The 25,528-nt window shown below is 33.1% G+C and overlaps 1 protein-coding gene across 2 annotated transcripts in view; it reads right to left on the reverse strand.

The window, feature by feature from the left end:
• Positions 1–3,080: 3,080 nt before the first annotated feature.
• The window catches only part of EDIL3 (EGF like repeats and discoidin domains 3), a 382,865-nt gene continuing 360,417 nt past the window's right edge, over positions 3,081–25,528 (reverse strand). For both annotated transcript variants that reach the window (XM_054688093.1, XM_054688092.1), the window contains 2 exons: positions 23,246–23,401; positions 3,081–3,734 (listed from right to left, as the gene is read on the reverse strand). In XM_054688093.1, coding sequence (XP_054544068.1) covers positions 3,585–3,734; positions 23,246–23,401 — 306 coding nt within the window. In that variant the 3' untranslated portion in view covers positions 3,081–3,584. The remainder of the gene's footprint in view (positions 3,735–23,245; positions 23,402–25,528) is intronic.

Genomic DNA, 25,528 nt, shown 5'->3' on the forward strand with positions numbered 1-25,528 from the left:
TATAATCATTTACTTATTATAAGCACAATTGTGTATGTTTGTGTGTGCAAAAATTAAGCAAGTAATGAACGCTATTGAAATATTCACAACAAGATGAAATTAAATAGGAACGTGTGTACACATAAACATGGACAGTAAATCAGTAACGAGAACTATCAGAGTCATTGAAACTCAGCTAAGTAGTTAACATTTTACATCTTAATTTTTCTCCTATTTTTTTGAATCCTAACAAAATATATAAAAATTGGGAATTACACAGGCTCAGTAAGTATTTCATCAGTAAATTTCAGAAACGCACAAATGGGGTTTGTGATGAATCTAAGTATATTTTCTTTAAACAATAGGTTTAGTTCCATTATTAGTGTTTGTATTGCTTACTGCTGACTGAATCTCTTCATTATACTCCTGGGAATCATGAACTTAAAAAAAAAACCACAGAAATAAAAACAATAGAATTTGATTAATAATAGGACATCAGTTCTGAAACACAAGATTTAAATGTATATTAGGCAAAAACAAAAATCAAAGACTGAATTACTAGTCATCTTTTTGATTATTATTGATAGTATCCTAGTAAAGATTCCATAGATAAAAGTAGCAGGAGATATGCATATATTTTGATAATTTGGAAAGTTCAATTTAGCTGATATTAATGTATATATAGTTGAAGACAATTATAATTTGGATTTTTTCCTGTATTTGTTCAGTTGTTTTGTACAAAATAAAATGTAGCCAAGTCTGCAGTTCAGAGTAGGGGGGATTCACATTCAGACAATTTGTGTATTCTTTCAAATGTGTTTAATTACAACTGCTTCAAAAGTATCCCAGCTTTTGAAAAGTTTTATTTTAAGTTTGAAGACTAGACAAGGTCATACTGATTTTACAACATCCTACATGATTTAAGTATATATACAAAGAAAAAAACAACATTGGAATATTACACAGCTTCAAAGTTTGCAAAGGTTATTTGTGTCTTAGTTATTTTGTACTTACTGACACGCTGATGCCAGCAGTGAGTATCATATTTCATAATTTGTTGACTAGCAAAGATACAATCATTCATACCCTAAGTCTTCAAAATCCACAGCAATTCAGATGAAGCCATTCAGAAAGAGAAAGTCAAGCTTAAAATTAGAATTAGTGACTATGATAAATGCTTTTAATATGATATAGATAAAATGGAGATATTTAAAATTTTAATTTGTTGATATAAATTAGCAATATGGTAAAGATTAGGTAATTCTTCTGTACATTCTGTTTATGTCACTTGTTTTAGTGTCAATTCAAAATAGAATAAATGTTGCACTTTGATATCATTGATATGAAACAAAAGGTATTTACTACTTCATAATAATTATGCACAGTCTTTTGATATCATGAACTTTGGGCACCATGGGACAAATAGATACCTCATTGGTTACTCCACATTGGTGAAGGGCATGGAGTCCAGAGAAAATGCACAAGCAAGAGAAAGCCATTTCAATGAATCTCTAAAACGTAACAAGTATGATTTCCACAAACTCCCTTTGAAAATATTTGTTTAAAAATCTAATAATAGAGTAAAATTTAAAATATTAAGAAGCCATGAATATCTTTGAGAAAGTAAATCATTATAATGCATTATTCATAGTTTCAAAAACATACCCTGCCTAGAATGAAGAATTGTGCATAATCTGCAAAGGAAAATGGCATGAAATTTAGTGAAACAGTAAATCTTTAAAGAAGGATCAATGGCTAAACAGTTTGTATATACTTTAGGGTTAAGTAATTTTTGTAACATGATTTTAAAATTTAACCAATTAATATTTTAGAGTCCTAATTTAAAAGTTATCTTAAAAAAAAGATAATACTGAGGGTATGGCAATTCTGTTTTTAAAAGACGCTGAAAACTGATCACCATTTCAGAAACTTTAAATCAGCACTATCATAACACAAATGTGAACTAAAAAGCATGTGGACATAGAACAAGTATGTGACCAGCCAGTCTTAATTTTGTTCTTATTAAGAAATGCCATTATGATTGACTTTCTCTTTAAGTTCTTCAGACTAATTGAAGACCACTCCATATATATACATCAAGAAATGTTGTAAACACATGGACAGACAAGACAGTAACAGTCTAGTGGCTTTTGTTATGTGGCACAAATAATAACGGGGAAAAACTTAGCAGTGTTGCACAGGACCTCAACTTTTTGTACACATACCTTTCTTTCTTTTCCAGGACCCTTAACTTAGAACTCCAATAATTCTGTGTCTAAGCCTAATAAAAGAAATACTTATAAAGCTTATAAATCAGATGCTGAACACTTTTATGGAGGCAGTGTGAGCTTTAATTTGAGAGACATGTCAATGAAACCTCCATTATCAATAACAAATTGTCATGATAATTGCTTATTTTTACAAGACCTTTGAAGCAAAATAAATAGAAATCAATTTTCATCTTGAAAATGGTTTACTACTTTGTCACTAGTAAATACTTTTCTTCTCACAAATAACTACCCAATGTGCTTTCCTGGGAAACCATCACCAGTTTTAAATTTTAATAAAATTCACATGAAATGCAGAGATGAACAAAAAAATGATGAGTATGCTTGGCCAAGCTATATAATGCTATATTAATATTTGTTTGATAAAATGCTTATGTAATAGACAAAGAATTAATGATTGTAGTATTTTAAAGTAAAGATAAGGCTATGCAAATACTATCAAAACAAAGTTTTAAATTTTAGTTTAAAGGAACTTAATGCAGTTTTGTTCCTGCTTATTTTGCAAAACGGTATATCAAGTACTTTATAAAGGAAGTACTTAGAAATTACAGTTATAGCTTCCTTCAAAAATAGAACTGCAGATTTAATCTACTGATATTAAATATGATCAATCTACTGATATTTAATCATGTTCCACATATATAAACAAATGTGATACCTCCTCAGCAAACAATAGGAAGAAGCAATTGGAAAAAAAGTGTGAACTTATTCAGGCTATATACATTATAAAGAAAATGTCATAAAACCAAGAATAAAGGTCACATCATTTCTGACTAGAAATATTATGGATATTATAATATCAATTACTAGTACTGCATGTAACAGATTCATCTTCAAAATTCTGTTATAAATGCTGAGTGTTTGGTAGGCACAGGGAACTATTTAGAGTAATGGAGAGTCACTGAAGAAGAAAAAAATCCTTATTGCTAACATTGCAGTATTTCATAATTATTAATTGAGTATTGATTATAAAAGCTTTAATAACTCTTGCTTTTATTTGATTACTATGAGATTATTTTTTACTCTTGCTATCAAAAGTATCTTTCATTCCCTAATATATTTCAACCAGTTGTGAATAATTCACAAAACAATGAGGAAAGTGAATCACAGATATGATGTTAAGAAATTAAAATAATAAAATCAAATTAAACCATTGAAAAAGCAAGCTTAGACCTTTTTAAAAAAAGACAGTGGCCTACCATAATTTGAGCACTTTTCATGAAAAACCTCATTCAGTTTCCTACAGGTTTTGCACAGTTCATTCCATGGAGATACTTCTAAGGAAATAGAAAGGAGGTTGTGGGGAGCGAGGTGTCCTCACTCCTCCTCTGTGCAGCCCAGCAGCTCCGACCGCAGTGTAATCCTTCCGTACCAGGACCAAGGAAGGATTCTTATGTGTCTTGCGTAGATTGGAGGGTCGATGACATTTTTCCTGTGGGTATCATTGTCAAAATTTCCCTGGAAAACCTAGTAAAGAAGAGCAATAATATCAATCATAGAACCTTCTTTTACTTGGGAATTACATGTATTATTTTCTTGTTTGGAACAATTTTCTGAAATGTGAGATTTAGTAATTCATTTTATCATTTTCAAAACATTCTAGCTTCTTTTTAATCATTAAAATATTATTTTGTCAGTTAATGTTTAATGTAGAGTTAAATAAGACAGAAATTGGTTATTCAGGGCAGGAATACATAGATCTATCATGTTAAAGTGCTTATCAGTTTTCTTAAAATGCAACAAATATGTATTTTTTCTTAGCTCACAGGCAGATGTTGTTAAGGTAACGTTTTGAAGGTGCTCTCTTCCAAGGGATGACTCAGGGATTTAGGCTCCTTGTAAGTTATAGTCATCCTATGAAACATGAGACTTCCACATTTACAAGGGGCAAAGGGAGAGAAAGTTGTCAGATTGTGCAGAATGCTTTAAAGAAGGTGGTGGAAGTATCTTATATCAGTTCTGGATAGATCTCTTAATTATGTGCTGCAGATCAATAGCAACTGAGATTAGGAAATGGATCGGAACACAAGGATTTTTGTTAAATTTCGCAGTTTCTTATTATAGTGTCTTTTGCTTGCTTTCCACATAGAGAACAAAATTAACTCCCCCAAAGAGACAGTCCAATCAACACTATTTCTGACTTCATTTTTTAAAAGTTCGCATGATGCTCTTACAGCTTTTTTCAATTGAAGGAACATTGATTGATAGGATTTTATAAGTTTCAGGTGTACAACCTTATAAATCAACATCCTTATATTCAACAGTTCACCACCAAAAAGACCAGTTTCCATCCACTACCATACAGATGCCCCGTTTTACCTGGTATATTCACCCTTCCTCCCTCTTCCTTTCTAATAACCACTATTTTGTTCATGTAGTTTTAAAGTTTAGTTTAGTAAGCTCATACTAAACTCATGTTTTTTCCTTTATCACACAGTGAAATCAAATGGTATTTTCTCTGACTCATTTCATTAAATTTACTTTTTTGTTTCTCTCTTTACAAATTCCTGATCCACAGACTACTGTTAAGATGCCCTAACATTTTGGCACTGCATGACCGTTTTGTTCATTCTTCTTTTGTTTTGAAGATTTTTTTTTGAACATTTTATCTTCATTTCTCCCCCACTCCCACCCAAGAGACCTGCACAACAATTTTGAGAAGAGCCTGTTTCAGAGAAAAGCAAATCAAAATCAAATACTAGGATCTGGATAGGAAGGGCATTAAATTATAAGTTACTTCAGGAGAAATTCATGTATTTATAATGTTTTGTGTTTACTTGAATATTTTACCATTTTTCACCTACAGATTTTAATGACTTACTATTAATAAGCCATTTTAACTATTTTATATTTACATTTTTGTTTTAGTTCAATTAGGATAGTGAACATCTCTTCAAGTTTTTCCTTTTTAAATTTATGAGGCATTTTATAACTGGAAGATAATTTGCTTGTTTGCTTGAGATCAAAACATGACTAGATGGCCAGTGGGGGACCTGAAAATTAAATTTCCCAAATGGGAAAAAAGGAGACTCTATTATCACATGACAGAATATTTAACCACTATCTTTGCACATTCTGAAATTCAAGGGAATGTCTTAAAAGTGGCCTTATGGAATAAGTTGGCTCTGTCACATATAATCATAAAAGGTCCCCTGGAAAAAGAAAAATAAAGACATTCATTCTAAAGCATTAGACAGCATGGCACTGATTAATGGAAGCAATAGACAAGATGGGGTAATCTTTCTGCTGGTTCCATGGAAAGATTATTTGCCATTGAGGGCAAATGCAAAGTGCCATTCCCATCTGGTGGGGGAATAATTTTTCAACTTGACACAAAATATATCTCAAAGGCTATTTTTGAATAAATATTTGCTGAAGAAGAGAATACTGAACTGAGCCAAGTGGAGAATTCATCATCCTGGCATATTTGAATTCACATCGATTTAATAGAAATTTTATCCTCAGCAATGCACAGCCCTGCATTGACCAAGAAAGAACTAATTCTGAATGGAAATGTGTTACTAAATAACAGTGTTTCTGTTAGCAAAAGCTTACATGGATAGGGCATTCCATGCAAACTTTCATCAAAAATTTTGAGAGAGGTTGTAATTACAACAGCAGAAAATCAGAGAGCACATTCTATAGCTTCCTGACATTCTTTCCAACATATGATGTTGGATTCAAATGCTTCATTGAGATTGTGGTTTTGAAATTTAGCATTGAATCTAAAATCCAATTTCAGAGCCCTGCTAGAGAACTTAATGTATATCTTTGGAATAATAGAGTTTAAATTCATTAACTTTCATCACAAGATCTATAACAGCCCAAAATATAGTGTTATACCACTTCTTGGGAAGGAAATTCAGAGAAAGAAAATTTAAGTTGCTGGTTTTCAGCACAACTTTCAATAAGGTACTATCAGCCCACAAAACCATAGTTGAATTGCTAGTTATATTGACCTCTTTATAATGGAGAATACACAGAGAAAATACATCAGCCTAAAATTGCATGTGGCTGTGACATTTCTGATCGAATGTTTGAAAGTCATAGTGGCTTGAATGTTCATTAAAAACAATTAATTGAAATCTTATAAAAGAGGAAAATAAAAAAACACACCAAAAATACCTACAGAAAACAGCCAAAATCTACATTGGAATCACCAAAACCATGGTCTGATAATTATGAATTTATACTTTTATTTTCAGAGTCTCTCAGTAATGATGCACAGCGTAGAACATAAAGAACACACTTGCAAGCTGTGGCATGACATCTTGTTCTTGCTGTGCAAACATGTGGCACAGGAGCTGTTTCCTTGTCTCCAGCATTAGGGAGAGTCTCCTTAAGAATGCCATTTAAAAGGAGCAAAGAATATGCATTGGAGCAAAGAAAGTTTGTTCAATAAATGGTGCTGGGGAAACTGGGTCGCTACATGCAAAAGGATGAAGCTTGACTACTACCTAACACCATGCACAAAAACCACCTCAAAATGGATTAAAGAACTAGACATAAGACCTGAAACCATAAAATACATAGAAGGAAATATAGGCGAAACACTACATGATATGCACATCAAAGACATCTTTACAGACACATCACCCAAAGCAGTGATAGTAAAGGCAAAGATAAACAGCTGGGACTACATCAAATTAAAGAGCTTCTGCACAGCAAAAGAGACAATAACAAAAACAAAGGGAAACCCCACCGACTGGGAGAACATTTTTGCACACAACACTAATGATAAAGGACTGATCACAAAAATCTACAAAGAGCTGATGAGACTCAGCAATAACAAAGAAAATAATCCAGTCAAAAAATGGGCAGAAGAGCTAAAAAGAAACTTCTCTGAAGAGGAAATGCAAATGGCCAACGGGCATATGAAAAAATGTTCAACATCACTTGTAATCAGGGAAATGCAAATCAAAACTACCATGAGATACCATCTTACACCAGTGAGAATGGCACATATTAAAAAAAACTAGCAACAACAAATGTTGATGAGGTTGTGGAGAAAAAGGAACTCTCCTGCACTGTTGGTGGGAGTGCAAACGTCCAACCACTTTGGAGAGCTGTGTGGAGATTTCTTGACCTACTAAACATAGAGCTTCCATATGATTCAGCAATTCCACTCCTAGGTATTTACCCAAAGGACACAGAAACATCAATTCCAAAGAGCACCTGCACCCCTATGTTTATAGCAGCACTGTTTACAATAGCTAAGCTTTGGAAACAACCCAAATGCCCAAAAATAGATGACTGGATCAAGAAGATGTGGTACATATACACCATGGAATATTACTCAGCATTCAAAAAAGATCAACACATGCAATTTGCAGCAACATGGATGGAGCTGGAAGGGATCATGCTCAGCGAAAAAAGCCAAAAAGAAAAAGAAAAATACCAGATGGTCTCACTCATAGCAGGAATCTAGAAAACTTAAATAAGGGACCAGGAAAAAGAATAACTATAAGAAAGAAAATATCAAAATCAACAAACAACTATGAACCAGAGACACTCTATGAGGGGGTGGGACGCAGGGAAAGGAGGGCTTGGGGTCAAAATAAGGAGGTTGTAATGATATGGGGAATATAAAAATAAAATTTAAATTTAAAGAAGAATTCCATTTCAATGTTTTATCTGTCAAAGGAATGCAAACTCAGTATTTTTAGTTAACTTTATAAAATCTGAGAAATTCTAGAAAAATACTTTCACACCCACATTTTAGAGATATAAACATCATAATTGAAATCAAAACCTGAAGAGACTAATCGAGCACATTAAATCTCCATATAGGTGGTAATATAGTACATGAGAAAGAGAGTGGGACTTAGAAGTTTTTAGAAAGAATGTGCACCCATTTCAGTTTTTGGAGGAGGCTTAGCTAATTAGCTGATGACAAGTTTGCTGAGATACTCAAACATGATAATGCTTAGGGGTTTCTCAGGATTTTTCTCAACATATGGGGCCTTGAGGAAAAGGCACTTAAGGTACCCAGGAAGGTTTCCACAACTACAACTGAGGAGATGATAGAGAGAGAAAAATGCAACTGCCTTAATGGTGTCGCGATCTTGGATTGTATTAACTAATGCCAATTCTCCTGTGATGCATGTTAAAATTCAAATCAGATTCTAGTGAGGTTTCAAATCTGCACACATACACTCTCGGATAAAACAATTGTTGCTTCCAGCAACATTCAATGTTTTTTTTTTTTTTTGTAAGATGAGACTTGTCATTGTTGGCTGGGGACAACAATCTATGCCAGAGAAGACAGCATCAATAAGAGGATGCCAAAGATCATGGAGGAAGGCAAGATTGTCCTCCGTGACAGGGTCAGAGGGTAGAGGCAGATGTCAACTTCTCTCAGCAGTCAGGCACAATGACTCCGCCTCTCATAAATGTTGAGAAACATGTTGGGGATTTCTTGCACATACCACTGTTTAGAAAGTCATCTGGTTCATGAGAATGCACTTCTCTTTATTTGTTCTCAACTTAACTCATTAAAAGTTTTAAAGAGATTCCCACTGTCCTAACCTTTTGGAATTTATGTTCACATCATCCAAATAGTGTGCAGGTTTAAACATTTTTATAACAGCCTCCCTGAGCTCTTCAAGGTTATCAAGTCAGCATTCCAGCAAGGTCCCAAGTGACCATCAGTCTTATCCCTCTGGCTTTTGGTTGTCTCTTTTTTAGATTTCATTATTTCCCTTTCTGCATGTTGAGACTAGAGCCATATCTGGAATTCCAGACACTGTGGAAATACAGGTTGAATAGAGGTTTCTCAAGTTTTCTCTGTTGTTTGTATTTGCATTATCAATGGTGTCAAACATAGTTGAACTTACAGACATCACCTGTACACTGATTTGATGTCCTTAAGGACAAAGGACAAAGATAAAAATTTATTGCCCTAGGTTGTGTGTGTGTGTGTGAGCTGTAGAGGTGCAAAACCAAAGAATTCTTTACTGAGCATACACAGTTTCAATTATTTATACTTTCATCTGAAACATTTACAAAGAAGTTAGAAAGGGATGGCATTTTCTAGCTCTGAGTCTCACAAACCTTGCTTTTACCAATTCTACCTATATAATGCACGCATCTGAGACCTGGAAGAGAAAGTATAGATGTGCTCACCCCTCTGCCCTCACTAACATTTCTGACATGGAACTTTCAATCATCCACATAAGCCCCAATATAATAGAATAGGTGTGTATTTAGACACTTTCAAAACCTGTCTTTTGTTAGACTGAAAAATGCCTTTTTCTAACTTCTATCTATTGATCTTCATGCTTTATTCTCAATGAATACAGATACCCAGCTATCAAAAGAAAAATCCTTTATATATTAATGTTTTCATATTCTCCAGGTATTGAGGTGATTAGGATAAGTGAAATAATTGAGAAAGTAAAACAATTATTGGATGGTTTCATTAATTTGTATAATATAAATAACCAAAGGAAACAAATGGGCATAACAAAACAAAAATAACTTTTAGACCCTGGGGAAAATATGGTGCTTACCAGAGAGGAGGGGGCATAGAGAGGGAAGAGGGATGTAAGGTGATTGTGTATCAGCACTGGAATATATGGTGCTTACCAGAGAGGAGGGGGCATAGAGAGGGAAGAGGGATGTAAGGTGATTGTGTATCAGCACTGGAGCTTTGTGGTGAGTGAAGTATACACACATGTTGAGTTGCGAAGTTGTACTCCCCAAATTATATAATTATGTAAAGGAATGGCAAATCAATAAAATTCAATTACAAAAAGAAAAGAACAACATTTTTGGTAAGAAAAACAAACAAATCTTTGAAAAACTCAAATTTAGTGCTTGAGGCTAAACATTCATGGTTTCTTAAAGAACTCCTCATAGGACATGTTTTCAAACTTATCTTGAAGGCATTACATTGGGATCTCTGGTTTAGCCATAACTCCACTAAAGTGTGTGTTTATTTGGACATAGTATATAGCTGTGACCCAAAGAGCTCAAAAGATAGAGCACAACTTTGTTGTGGATACAGTACTTCTAAAAATGTGATCTAAATTTCAAATTATTGTATTATATTTTGATCATGGTTGACTGATTAATGATCAAATAAACTGAACAGTTTTGTAAATTTTCCCATAATATTTGACTTGTAAAGTAGAATTATAGATGTAGAAAGTTATATATATTCCATTTCATTTTACTGAATCAGTGCCATATAAAAACAGTAATTCCTAGTTAAAATTATGATCTATTTAAAAACTGTGGAAATTTAGTGGGCATTTGTGTGAAATACCTACTCAATAAATGACTATAATTATGTGAGTATAAAATCTGGTTTTTGTGAGCAACCTAAAAGACATGCTTATTAGTTTCTTGTTCAGCATCATAAAACTCATTTTGTATACTTAGTACAATATTATTTGAATTTTTGACTGTTAAAAACTTCAGATTTGAAACTTGAATAAATGCTGTAAATGGTTTAAAGTCTTATGAAAATTTTCACAGAACTACTCTGCACAATTGATGTTAAACATGGTTTTTATCCACTTGAATTGTGTTTAGAAGACAGACTACAGTTGTTTCTGATTCTAGGACTAGATTATCAATTTGTTTTAGGTATTCTACAATTTAATTAATTATGTCCTACTTTGTCCTACATTGGAGCATTTAAAAAATACAAACTAAAAATTGTTGTGCTAAAATATATAGGAAATTATTTTCAAAAAGTTTCAGAAGTATAAGTCTATATTACAATTATTGCAATGCAAAACACATTTTTATATGTGTGAAATTTCTAGCTGTGAATGGCTATACAAAGTTTGAAACCAAAGTTTAACTCTTTTAGCTGACATAGATTCTAGCTATTATTCAGTGAATTCAATTTTCTAGGAAAATTTACCAGCATCCTGAAACCATTTCATGATTGAATGCCTGGTATATCATTCTTGATGTTTTCCTCTACAATCAATTCCACTAAACCAATGAAACTATATAACAAAATTAGTCTAAATATAAGCACATTCTTTCAGATGTAATAATGAAATAAGAAACTAGTTTCCAGGTAATTCCAATATTCTAGGAAATGTTCATTAGAATATAGCACATATAGAGAATCGCAATCTGCGAGGGGCATGCACATACAAACTTTTGCTGGAGATAGTATAGTGTTAACAAGAGTCCACATTAATCATCAGTTTGCAGAAGAAAGGAATGGAAGATGAGCCCGCACTATAGGACATCTCAACACTGCTGCACCAAAAGTCTTCATTGGTAGGAAAGAACAGGGAACTATCTCAGTCTCTTCCAAATACAGGGGTCTTGCATAGAACTATTGCCTGTTGCCCTCCAAAGGCAAAAATGAAGTAAAGCTATAACTAAACAAAACAATTCATTAGCAGGTGAAAATTTCTATAGTTCAGAATATATATAACTCTAGTATAGTTACATTGTTTACAAACATGACTTTCTAGTGAGCAGTGTACAGTTCATACAATTTAGTGTAATATGGGCGTGGAGTAAATGATTAACCTCACCCAGAGAAGCCTGACCTGCACCCTCTGTTCCAGGGAGATAGTCTCTCTAAGCCTGGAAAGTTCAGCAAGCTAAGTCTTCTCTATCTGGGAGTGCTGGGCCATGCCACATAGTCTATACTAACGAGGTGAGGGTTTTGGGTCAACTTGACTAATGGAGGGACCGGACACTAAAGTCAGCCATGAAGGTGGTCACTCATGTCCATATGATCAAGTTTCAACAAAACTCTGAATATCAAGGCGAAGGTGAGTTTCCCTGGTTAGCCATGCTTCATGTGACTTTGCCACATATCATTGCTAAGAGGGGTTAGCACTGTCCAAGACTCCACTTATTGAAAATTGAAATCTCTTGCCTGGGACTCTTCTGGATTTCTGATCTGTATGCCTGTTCTCTTGACTGATTTTTAGCTCAACCCTTACACTATAATCAACTCTAATAGTGAGTCTAATAGTTTTAAATGAATTTGTGAGCCCTTCTAGTGAATAATTAAACCTGTGAATAGGCATGGGGTCCTCTGAGCTTGCAATGGGTATCAGAAGTGATGATAAGCTCAGGGACTCCCAAACTTTGATATGAGTATTTGGTGTTGAGGGGCTATAGGTTTCACAGAGGACATTTTGATTTTGCAACACTGATCAGTCTGAAAAATGGACTTCCTCTGAAAGGATTGTATACCAAACTTCTTCAACAGGTGTCATGACAGTGACAGGTATTCAGGCTTCAAAATTAATTATGAACTTATTCTTTTCTGAAACTTTGAATAAATCCTCACATGACAATCTATTGGCATTTATTTATTGTGGCTCTTCTTTTCTTTCTTTGCCCTCTGCATCTTAAACTCTACTCTATTTTACTAGCTATCCTTATTTTTTATTTCTGAATGAATTTTATTCTCATGAACATAAACTTAACAGATATATCAGATAATAATTATTGCTCATTCTGTTTCATATTTCAACAGCAAAATAATTCAACATGTTTATTCTGTATTTTTTAAATATATTTTCTGCAATGGCTTATATGTTCTTTAGGGAATATTACTTTGGTCATCTACTGGGGATTAATTTGAAATCCTTTGAGAAACTGAAGTTAGATTTTCTGAAAGCTGTAGAGCATGGTGACATATATAAATAATTCTGTACCATACTTCATACCGGACACCAATTTTTATCTGTTCCTTTCAAAATGTTGTTTTATTCCATAAGCCTTTTTGAAAGTCTGGACCCTGGTTGCTTCAGAGATTTCTTTGCTTCCCTAGCTGCCTCACTGAAATTATAACTGCCCAGCCAAAGATTTAACTTCAAAGGTCCAATTATAAAACATTTTTGTCTGAAGGGGGAAATGAAAAGGAAAACATGGGACAAGTTCCATGTCTGTCCTTGCCAGTGCACAAATCATTTTAAACCATTAAAATGAATATATGGATCCTCTGTAAAAATTATTTCCATTCCCATTGTTGCTCTCAGGAAATTTCTCATGGCTCTGAAGTATGTACTCTTTTGTAATTATGCAAAAAAAAAAAGTAGGTCTATGGCTTCAGGGAATGCTATATTTCACTGAACTGATCTGGCTTTGCTTCATGCTCCTAAGATTTATACATCTCTGATTATATTTCAAGAAATGTTTTGCTAAACCATACATTTGGTGATCACTTAGAATTCATGCAGCATTATTTGCCATTGATTGCTCTTTCTGTTAGATTTTGTTTTTTTTCAAATACACCGATGAGTCTAATAATTGACAAAATGTAAATATGTTGTTTTCTCCTCCATGTTTATTACTCTTCAAATTGTCACACATTATTTATTTTCCTATAATTGATGTGACATCTGATTAATATTTAATTTTTGATTGGGAAAGAGACCTATGATATCTTTCTAAAATTTAATTTTTCCTGGATGCTCTGGGGTTGGGGGTGTTGGGTAAGCTAAAGAAATATGTTTGATAATATTTATGAAGAAATATATTTGATAATATTTGAGAGGTTTTAACTTCTGAGCTCTCATAGAAGACTCAACTGAGAGATCTGAGACTGGGGGATCCAACTCTCCCCAGTAGTATCAACCTTTCGATTACCGGCAAGTTTGCAGAAATTGTATTTGTGATTGTTTTGAAAGATCCAAGGCAGCCAGATGCAGTTTTCTTGTACAACCTCAACTCCAAGTAACTAGAGACCTGGCAATTTCTTAGAGCCAGAGCAGCCTCATGGAGAAATTCATATGACTTTTGTTAATAGGTCTGGACCCTGGAAAAAGGCTCTGAGAAAAATTAAAGCAAAAAATTGCAACTCTGTTAATGGTTACCCTCCTTCTTCCAGACTCGCTGGCATTTAAAATGCTCAGTCTAGTAGTCAGTAGGTAGGGCATATCACCATATTTAACTTTCATGATGAAAGTCTCCTTACGTAACAAGAATATCCTAGGAATATATATCACATGGGATGAATGCCTGTAAAGATTTATGAAACATAACATATGCCATTCTAAACTGTGGCTATATATTTAAACTATCTGCTTTCTAGCATTCAGCTTTTGACTGCCATAAAAAATATTCTGACAGAAAAAATAGACCTGAAATATCATCTGCTTTTCAAAAATATCTCCAGTAGCTAGTATTAGGAATAGTTAGAAAGCAAGACCATCTAGCTTTTTCTTTTCAGTTTAGCATCAGAAATGTAAAAATGTCTTTCCTCTTTTCTGTAAAAGTCCAGAGCAACCTGTCTCTCATTGAACTCAATGCTCATCTCTCGGAATTGTCTAAATCACACCAGGCAATCTGCATTATACTGGAACAATCTGTAGCCTGACTCCACTCTCTCATAGTAGATATCTAAATGATGCGGCAGCAGAGAAACTCATGTCCAGTAATTCCGAAGATAATATGAAATTTTACTCACTCTGCCTCTCTTTGAAGAATTTCACACTATCTTGGTCAGAGATGAGTTAAGGCAGAGCTATATGTATGAGCACAGCAGTGACTGTGCTCAGTCATATAGGTCTTCTAAGCTAGACTGGTGCTGGGGAGAAGAGAGCACTCAGGAGTGGGAGATGATAACCCAGGAGACTGATGATAAGGGGGCAAAGGGAAATCTGGAAGCTGAAGGAGGGTGTGTATGTGCGTTCTAGGAGCCAAGACGGGCATTCTCTTTTATCCTTTCTCCTTCTGTGTGTTCCCAGTAGACCGTTTGGTCCAACTGGATGACCTGGGAGATCTTTAATGGAGACAGGGTTACAAGATATAAGACTTAAAAGATATATTAAAAAAAAAAAGATTGTTTATTTGAAATTAATTTCAGTGTGAATATTAAATACTTTCAGATAAATTTAAATTTATCTGAAATTTAAATTTAATAGGGTGCCCTGTATTTTTCTTTGCTAAATCTGGCAACCCTAAATGAAGTGGATAGGAATTTGGGTGCTGAGTTTGGCAGGAACAAATTCTACTTTGGGCTGAGCTGAATCCTGGGTTTCTTTGTCTCAATGTGTTGAGGGTATATTGATTTGATATTAGGAGGGATTAATCAACTTTGCTATTACTTACAGATATTTTTGGTGAACTACCCAAAAAGAGTCAAGAAATAAAAATGACATTACTATGCAAAAGTAACATTATTTTCACTCATTTATGAGGAATGCCTTCCTTTAATTATTATCAGTTATTCATCATTTTATTTCTCTGTTCAAAGTTAACTTTGTTCCCAGCTTTATTGGAAAGCAGGAGACTCGTTCCTACTTTCGCTCCTCTGGGGTTTGGTCATCTGTTCACAGCCGCAGAAATACTGGGAGGAATATCCCTTCATGTAGAAATAATCGCTTGATTCATCTTTTATTTTTTAAAGTTATCTTTTAATCAGTTTTGTGTCTCAAATTACACCAGAAGGTTTATAATGATGAGAAATGTGTTGCCTCTTTAATAAGGGCCCAGAGGGGCTTAGTACAGATGTGTGCCTCACCAACGCCCCATACATATTAATACATTTTCAATTTGAGATCTAACAAAAGGAAATAGATGAAACTCACTGTCCAATGGGTCATTTTATAGGGTGTGGCAGATCCAGAAATCTTATTTGAATAGTTTCCCATAAATATGGCACTATAGCAGGTGTCTATTATTCTTTTTCATATTTAAAACTATGAAGTTAGAAACAGACTAGAATATTAATTAAGTAATTTTGAAAGTGAATGACATGTACCAGGTGAAAACATGATGTCTTCGGGGATCTTTTTACCTTTAATATATTAAATAGTCAAAATATTACTTGTCTGGCAATTATTTAGAAATGAAGTGGATTAATAGTTTTTGGTGTATTCTAGCCCAATCATTGCATAGTTCCTACAATCAAAATAATAACCTGGTTGTACATGTTAACATTAACCAAGTATTCATTTTTAAAGCAGGAATGGTAGCTACCAAATTCACATTAAATATGACTGCATTTTTCTAATGAAAATATTTGAATAATTTTCTCAGGTAAGTTCTCTTGTTTTAATCAAGGTCATAACCATCTTTTAGTCAACAATAATGTGGATTTTTAATAATTTATGGAAGTTTGATAACCTTGACCACTTAGAGACATATCACCAATCAATACTTTTATGAATTAACATTTTTAATCAGTATATCGGGCTAATTCTTGAAGGCCCTTAAGAGAATCAATAATTTTTTTCCATGAACAATATTGTCATTATAAATTATGTCCAATGATATGGAATTCTAACATAAACATGTGATATTCATGAACGCTTTATTTCAAAAACACTTAACACATTCTTTGCATTTTTCACACTTTTTTCCCCATTTATGCAGAAATATCTGTTAATGAGAATATCTACATGGTTTCAAATTTAAAATAGTTTATAAAATTGTCTGAAAATAAAGTTCTGAGTTTTGGAAAATAAGATAACACAAAAAACAAATATATATTTGTTCCATGTTACTACATTTCTCTTTTTTTCCATTAACTTCTTTTTTGTTGAGAATGATGTTTCATAGCATCTGTGTTGGTATGTTATTTGTCACTAAGTATGAGTCTAGTGGCAGGATGTTTTTCCTCCTCCTTGCTCCCAACACACCCCAAATTGCTAAGTTTTATGGTTTTGTGCCGGATGTTTGCTTATTTTTTTCTATTGCCTGATGGCGTGTCCTTAGACAAGCACTCTGATTTTGTTTTAAATGAAGATTTTAAACTCCAAATGCCATGTAAGAAATACAAATTCTTCACTGGTCAAAATTACCTGTGTATTTTTATGTTGCTACTCTTTAACATTGTGGAAATAACATACAGAGATTTCTTAGCAATATAAAAATTGATCCTTGAAGAAAAATAACTTTCTATTGCTATCTACAAATAAATGGGGTGAGTTCTTAAAATTAATTAATTTCTAAGATAAATGACTTCTGACAATTCTTGGGGCTAGTCTGTTACTCGAGCTAGTTACCTGAATCTATAATTATTTAAGTTACTAGCCCTCTCTCTGCTCACCTCCATCCCATTGGCTCTATTTCCTGTTCTCCCTTTCTTTCCTGACCTCTCAAATTCTTTACCCTTGTTCAGGAGTTCAGGAACAAACACCTTTTAATAGGCAAAGCCCTTGGAGCACATGTTAAATATAAAAACAGAAATTCAGCCCGACAGATGGGTGATCCAGCCCAACTTGCCTCGGGACTTGCATCCAATCTTCAGCCTTGTTTCTGACCCCAAGCTTCCACTTAAAACTGAATGTGATAGTGTGTCAGCTCTATGTGATAGTATGCCTTAACTACTGCTATCACACTACTCACTGGTAACAATCTGCTGCTTTCCAAACTTACGATATTTTATTTTTTTCCTTTATTGGGGTAACTTTGGTTCTAAATTTAAACAGGTTGTCTCTCCATTCCAAATCCTACAGGCATACATATGTCAGCAAACAACTTTCACTTTGATAATTTATTCTTCTGTTCTAAAATTTTTACTGATATATGGTCTTCTTAGTCACAGATCCTAGAAAAATCTATAGGGAATTTCATATTCTTCTTGGCAAAAGCATGACTCATAAAAGCTACATAAGAATTACAGAATTTCTTTTACTTTTGTAATTTATATACACACATATACACATTCAATACATAAAGGAAATAGCAGAATTTCTTTATAAATGTGTGTGTATATATATATACAGGAAATAGCTTAATTTCTTTATAAGTTTTGAACATTTTATCTTGCATATTATTATTAACTTTCATTCAGGCTTTGTAAACACATAAGTCCTTAAAAACCACCTTTTTTCCTTTTGATCCCTTAATTCCTTCCAATTTTTATTGTATTAAAAGTGGAATCATGACATTAACTACTAGCTCCTTCTGGGTAGCTCACCCCTGGGCAGGTTGTTGAATATACTATAAAGTTTAAAATGATGAGTTCATCACTGAAATTTCCATTGTTCCAAAATAGAAACAGGCAGTGTCTTACGTTCAAAAATTCAGTAACACCCATCTTGAAGTGAATATAGACAATTTTAAATAATTCACACCAACGCACATCCTAGGCAGATCCCATATTGTTGAATTACGACAGGGAAGAAAGCAGATGAAATTCTAAATAGCGGTTGATACCAGATGGCGTTTATTTAAATAACACTTCTTATTTTTAGACAACACTGAAACTATATCGTTGTCTCCTTAACTGATTAGCTCCAATTAAATCACTCGCCAAAAACCTAAGCAAAAAGACTACTGTGGCTACATATGAATCTCTACTACATAGGGGCACAACTCACTTGCTATTTTTGAATCTGAATGTTTTGTGTAAAGTCAATTAATTCTTGGAAACTGCATTCAGAGAAGAAGCTTCTTTTTCCCTCAGCCTTACCAGAAAAGAGTAACAGGATTCTAAGGGATTTTTAGTGGATGAGACTAATGGTTTCCATGCAAGAATCTGTCCTTCCTTGATCCTATAGCTCAAAACAAGTGGCTGTTCCACCTTGGAAGATTCGCCCCAGCTAGCATCCCTTCTTTTTTTTTTTAATTATGACATGAAGTTTTATTTGGTACACTTTGTGAATGACACATTTATAAAACACTTTACATCAATTATGCTTAGTCACTTACAGAATATTGTTGCACCAAAAGAGCATTCACAAGCATAATTTTCATTATAATACAATATAAAATCTAAATTTAAAGTAAAGATTACTAGTAAATAAATTTTCCAATTTACATGTGTGATGTATATCATTTTCCATTGTCATAACTCCAAAGACAACATTTTTATAGAAGCATGCTTATATATGTGTAAACCATTTCATCTTCTTTTTGTTACATTGAAAAATGTTTTGTTAAACAATATTAATGAAAGTATATTATATTTCAGACATGTATAATTGCATACATCTATTTTTTAATATATTAATCAATCAATGACAGGGGATTCTAGTGTATAAACTACATCTTGTACACATGATTTGATTTCAAAATGAAGAATGGATTTTCTAAATGTACATTTTCTTAATTTGAATTGTATGTCTTACATGCAATTAATGCTGTATTATTAAATATATTGTTTATATAATTTTGTAGCATACTTAAATTTATATAAAGGAATTAAAATACTATATTTTGATTTTTGTTTAGCTATATTATATATTTAATGTTGAACTGTTGGTATGCATATTTCTAAGATTATTTCCAACATCGACAATTCCCTCATAAAACATATGTATGCAAAATTGTTGAGTGTTTTTTAAACTGTTAAGTGGTGCATTTTGACAATTTAAAAATCTGTGTTTCACACACTGCCAATTTAATGTGGTACCAAAATCAGTATGATAGTCATGGAACATTCCATTTATTTACCTTACAAGGGATTCTTTTGGTTCAAAGTTTCTCACCCAGATCAAGTTTCAAAAGAACAGCATGACTGTGAATTGACATCTGCTCTGACCTCTGCTCAATCTACCCGCTCTCCCCCTACCCCGTACCTCATTTCTTGTATGCATAAATAAATAAATCTTTTAAAAATTATAATAAATTCTATTCTGATTAGAAATTTACAATCTAGAATCTCTGACCTCTGCTGGACTTTCCAGGCTTTAACTATTTAAATTCAACTTCAGCTGCCTGAGAGGCCAACTTCAGCAATAGTGACAGGGTGTCCTATGACATCTATAATTATCATTGAATTTCAATGTATCTTCCATACAGATTATGGGGCTTTATGACTGAGCACTGGCGATGTTGCTGCTTCTACTGTTCACATCCATGTTGAAAGAAGAAAGGAAGCTGAGAAGGAACAGGGCATGTTTTATCCTGAAATGTCACAGACTTTAATGAAATAGACATAACCTCCGTGCTATGCTACTTCTTCCCTAGACTTCTTTTATCAGATTATATACTTGCTAGGTTATATTTTGATTCTTCAAAACAAGTTCAATAGAAGTTTTTCCACCTTTGCTGAGCTCCTCATTAGATTGTGAGTTCTTTGAGTCATCATGTCATATTCAGATGTTCCCCCCACCCCACACATGTGGTGTCAATAACAGCTTATTAAACGCATAGTGAGTGAATATAAATGTCATATTCTTCTAGATGCTTTCCTACATAATCCATGTTTCTTGCTACTAAAATCTATTATTTAAATGTGATGTGTATTCCAGTTACTATGTTTTTACTTTCTGGTATTCATAAAATAACTGGCAACCTAATTATAATCTAAACTTACTTTTGAAGACTGATTTATACAGACATCTACTGAAAAATTAGGGGACAACCAAATTCCTAAAGAATTATAATAGGGGCAAGGGGTTAAGATTCAGCACTGTGAAGCTATCTGCAGCCACTGCAGCATGAATTTGATGCCCGGCCAGAGGGGCTTACCCACATGCGCAGCAGACCTCTCCTGACTCGCCTGCTGCTCCCCTCAGCAGTGTATTTCAGTCAATCCACTTGTTCTGTTCTCCACTCTTTCTCTGGTGATTCCTCTCACCCCTGCCCCCTGCACCTCTGGCCTGTACCTCAGTTCTTGTATGCATAAATAAATAAATCTTTAAAAAAAGAATTATAATAAATTCTATTCTGATTAGAAATTTACAACCTACACTTGGTTTCAAAAACTAAATTTTGGTTTTGGGGTCAATTAGAGTCATATTTCTCACTTTCGATTATTATTCAAATTAGCTGGGGCCTTGGTAAACATTTAGATTCCTAGCTCATCCCTAGTGAGTTAAGAAATCTGAAATTCTTAATTCCATCATGAGTGTTAAGATGAGACAAATTTGGTCACAACTCAATTAGAAAGTTCCTCTGATATTATAGTGTAGTTATTGTTGAATATGTGACATTTACCTTCAAGGATCAATGAGATCTTATTGGATAACACTGGCTAAAATCTTATTTGGATTTTCCTTCACAGAAGATCCAGAATAAAGTTACATTTTTTTTTTTTAACCTATGCTTTTAAAAAAACTGGAACATTTCGAGATGGGGGAAACAAACTAGAACATGACCTGCTTTTTCCCCCCCTGCAAACAAGAAAGTTTATATGTATGAATTCAGATTTATTTAAACAACATGACACTATGACTAAAGTATTAGATGAGAAAATCCTTTCTCATTTCTAAATTTTCCATATAGGTTCTCTTCCTAAAATTTATTTTTATTTTACTTTGGCTTATGACCTTAAAAATTAAATACCAAGAGTGTCTGTCAAATGTTGCAATTTTCCTGCAAATTGCAGTAAAATAAAGCTCCAAGAATATAAAACAAATGTCACTTTCATGACAGCAAAGGAACATTTGACTTTCAAATAAAACATGCATTTGAATCCATGTTGTAGAGAAATATAAAAGCAAGTTAAATGTTGAAAAATACTGTAAACAAGAATGAGAAAAATAATGTAGGAGTATAAGGAGATAATATTATCACATGGTCAACTACAATAGATTCATTGTAGAATTTTCTTTAAAAATATGCTATTAAGTAAAATAACAATTGCTATGAACGTGCTGGAAATGAAGTGAGAAGCTGACATCTCAATGAAAAGAATAGGCATCTATTTTTCTCAATGGACTCTTGGTGTGCATACACACATATGCAAATACATATACATGCATTTACACATATATTTAGAGACTGCTATGAACACACATAATTTTTCCTTAACACAGCTTTCCTGAAGCTTAGTCAGTTATGACTAATGAAAAACAAAAAGGTCATTCACGCCTTTTTAGAATTTCATTTATTCAACTTATAGTAAACCTAGAAAATTGTTATTTTGAGAATGTTTTTTTCTGAAGTAATCTTATTTCTGGGTCTATATCAGGCTTCCACACTCACCCACCCAAAATGTATTAAAACTAAGCAGTCAATAAAGACAGAAAAGCACAAAAAGGAATTAGATAACTTTGTAAATATTTTTGTTTGAAATGTGCATGTGTAAGACATTTCAGAGGAGCATGTTTTTCTCTGAAATAGTCAATTCATTTATTATATTTATTCAGATGAAAGCTTACAGTTGAATTTGAACTTGCAAATACTGAAGACTTTTTTCCCTTAATGGAAAATAACCATGGATAAGAAGATACAAATAATACTAAGAATCAATAAGAGAGAGTTTATTCAACCTCACAAAAATTAATTGCTAGGTTGTTGTAGGCTAGATATGTTAGAAGAACACATCTAATAAAAGATATATGAAAGTAAAGGTAAAACACCTAGCTATAATACTTGATTGATATATACACTCATACAAATATTGTGTATTATAGTCATTTTGTATAGCCAAAAAAGAAATGTAAAGACAATTTACATAATACTAAATATTCAATCTAAGATGCCATAGATTATAAAACATCATTACTTTATGTTCTCTTAGAAAATATGTGTTACCAATTAAACTGTGATATCGAAAGTTATGCTAACTTTTCAACTATTGAAATGCAAAATGTGTGTATATTCTCAATGTGTCCTAAGATGCTAAATGAGTAAATCTTGAGATGATAAAGGTAAATAGGTTCAAAAAACCCCAAAAATTGAATTAAAACACAATCAGAGAAAACTGAGCAGAGAAATACCCTATGTTTTAATTCTAAAAAATAGAATAGCTTAGAAACTGTCTATTTCTGAAATTCCTTATTGTCAATGAAATATCAAATGCTTATAATCTTTTAGTTAGCCTTTGAAATATTTTTCTTCAAAGAAAATTTTTATAATAGCAATAATATATGCTAATAAAAATAATAGTTACATGTGATAAATATCTACATGTGTTTTTAGAATAAATTATTCAGCTTTATAAAATACAAACTGGATTATACACATGGTTGGATATTAGATAATTGATAACAGAAAATGACAGAAAAGCAGCTTATTTTTCTATAGGGTATAACATCACATATTTGACTATAAGTTTTGTCACAATGCTATAAGCACAAATCAGATTTGTATACAATTTAATCCCTCACTTTTGCATCTTATAAACCACGTGGATGTCTTACCTTATCCTTTCTTTGCTTTTCATCTTGGTACACAGTCCAGTGTTCCCCATCATTGCTGTATGCTAGTTTGTAGGATCCCACAAACTGTACATGACCAAAATCTTTAGCCCCTTGTGTAATGATACCAGTCACTTTCGTAGGGACCAGAAGATCCACCTAAAAAAGGGGAAACAATAATTTAAATGTCACAAAAGAGTCCACTATACATCTGTAAATATATTGAATTCAAGAGATTATGAAATATATATATGCTAAAACTAAAAATTCATTTATCATTTGTATTTTAAAACTAATGACTGAGTCTTTTTTAGATGATCATTATCTCCCAGGACTTCGGCCTATATTGCAATTTTCTGGTTAATTCAATAGTAATACAAATAAAATTCTGGCTGTACACACACAAAGAACAAAAAATGACACTAGGTGTTTCATAATTAAATATTATATTACACTGAATCTTATTTCCATGAATTTTAATCAGTTCAGTAATATACATGTATAATAATAACTGTTCAATGAAAACCCTCTTTTAGGAAACTGTATTTCTAAAAATGTTGAGGAGGCAGGTAAGTGCTTTTTAAAAATGAAGGAGGGTTAAAGTATGCACCTATGACTTGCGGGATCTGTGTTCATGATGTATTCTTTCCTGCAAAAACCTATACTTAAAAGTTGTATGATTATGGTGATTTAGCAAGCATTAAATTCACCAAAATATAACTGATATGCATAAAATAGGAGTGATTTGCATCAAAGAACACAAAACATTGAATAATTCAGTATGCTCCCTCTTTGTTGTCCACTTCATGCATCTTTTCTATCATCTTATGATGCCAATTTAAAAAAAAAAATAGGAAACTTTCTCCATGTGGACAAGTCTTATAAGAACTTTACTTTCTGTTTCATTAAATGTTCCTGACCTATAGCTTCCTCTCTCCTCCTTTAATAGCCACCTACTTCCTATGATTTAAGTGCCTTGCTACATCCTTGATCTTATCTTTAACTGTCATGATCCCATATGTGACCTTGGTGCTGTCAACCTTTATATTCTTTTGTTTCTATTTCAGGTTCTCCATCCGGTGAGATGTAAGAAGCCACAAATAGACAGCCATGGGTCAGATACAGGCCATGAATGAGAAGAAACAGCTAGGGAAAATGAACTGAATAGATCATATTTTAGTGACATAGATGATCATCAATAACAAATGTGAAATTTCTTAATGTTTCATAGACTAAGAATATTTCATTAAAAATTAAAATGGGCTTTTAACCCACTTTTTGCAGAATTCATTAAAGAGATTAAGCTTAAAGTAGACAATGTATTAAGACAGGGAACCACCCTCCAATGTTTTACTAAAACATTGTATCAACTAATATATCTTTATTTATTTATTTTTTTAATTTTAATTTTAATTTTTTGAATTTTTTTAATTTAAATTTTATTTTATTTTTATATTCCCCATACAATTACAATCCCCTTATTTTGACCCCAAGCCCTCCTTTCCCCGCCCTCCACCCCCTCATAGAGTGTTTCTGGTTCATAGTTGTTTGTTGATTTTGATATTTTCTTTCTTATAGTTATTCTTTTTCCTGGTCCCTTATTTAAGTTTTCTAGATTCCTGCTATGAGTGAGACCATCTGGTATTTTTATTTTTCTTTCTTGCTAATTTCACTGAGCATGATCCCTTCCAGCTCCATCCATGTGACTGCAAATTGCATGTGTTGATCTTTTTTGAATGCTGAGTAATATTCCATGGTGTATATGTACCACATCTTCTTGATCCAGTCATCTATTTTTGGGCATTTGGGTTGTTTCCAAAGCTTAGCTATTGTAAACAGTGCTGCTATAAACATAGGGGTGCAGGTGCTTTTTGGAATTGATGTTTCTGTGTCCTTTGGGTAAATACCTAGGATTGGAATTGCTGGATCATGTGGAAGCTCTATGTTTAGTAGGTCAAGAAATCTCCACACAGCTCTCCATAGTGGTTGGACCAGTTTGCACTCCCACCAGCAGTGCAGGAGAGTTCCTTTTTCTCCACAACCTCATCAACATTTGTTGTTGCTAGTTTTTTTAATATGTGCCATTCTCACTGGTGTAAGATGGTATCTCATGGTAGTTTTGATTTGCATTTCCCTGATGACAAATGATGTTGAACATTTTTTCATATGTCTGTTGGCTATTTGCATTTCCTCTTCAGAGAAGTTTCTTTTTAGCTCTTCTGCCCATTTTTGACTGGATTATTTTCTTTGTTTTTATTGAGTCTCATCAGCTCTTTGTAGATTTTT

Source organism: Talpa occidentalis, unplaced genomic scaffold (assembly GCF_014898055.3).
Source record: "Talpa occidentalis isolate TD23 unplaced genomic scaffold, MPIMG_talOcc4v2.1 talOcc4.6, whole genome shotgun sequence".
In the NCBI taxonomy this organism is placed as follows: Eukaryota; Metazoa; Chordata; class Mammalia; order Eulipotyphla; family Talpidae; genus Talpa; species Talpa occidentalis.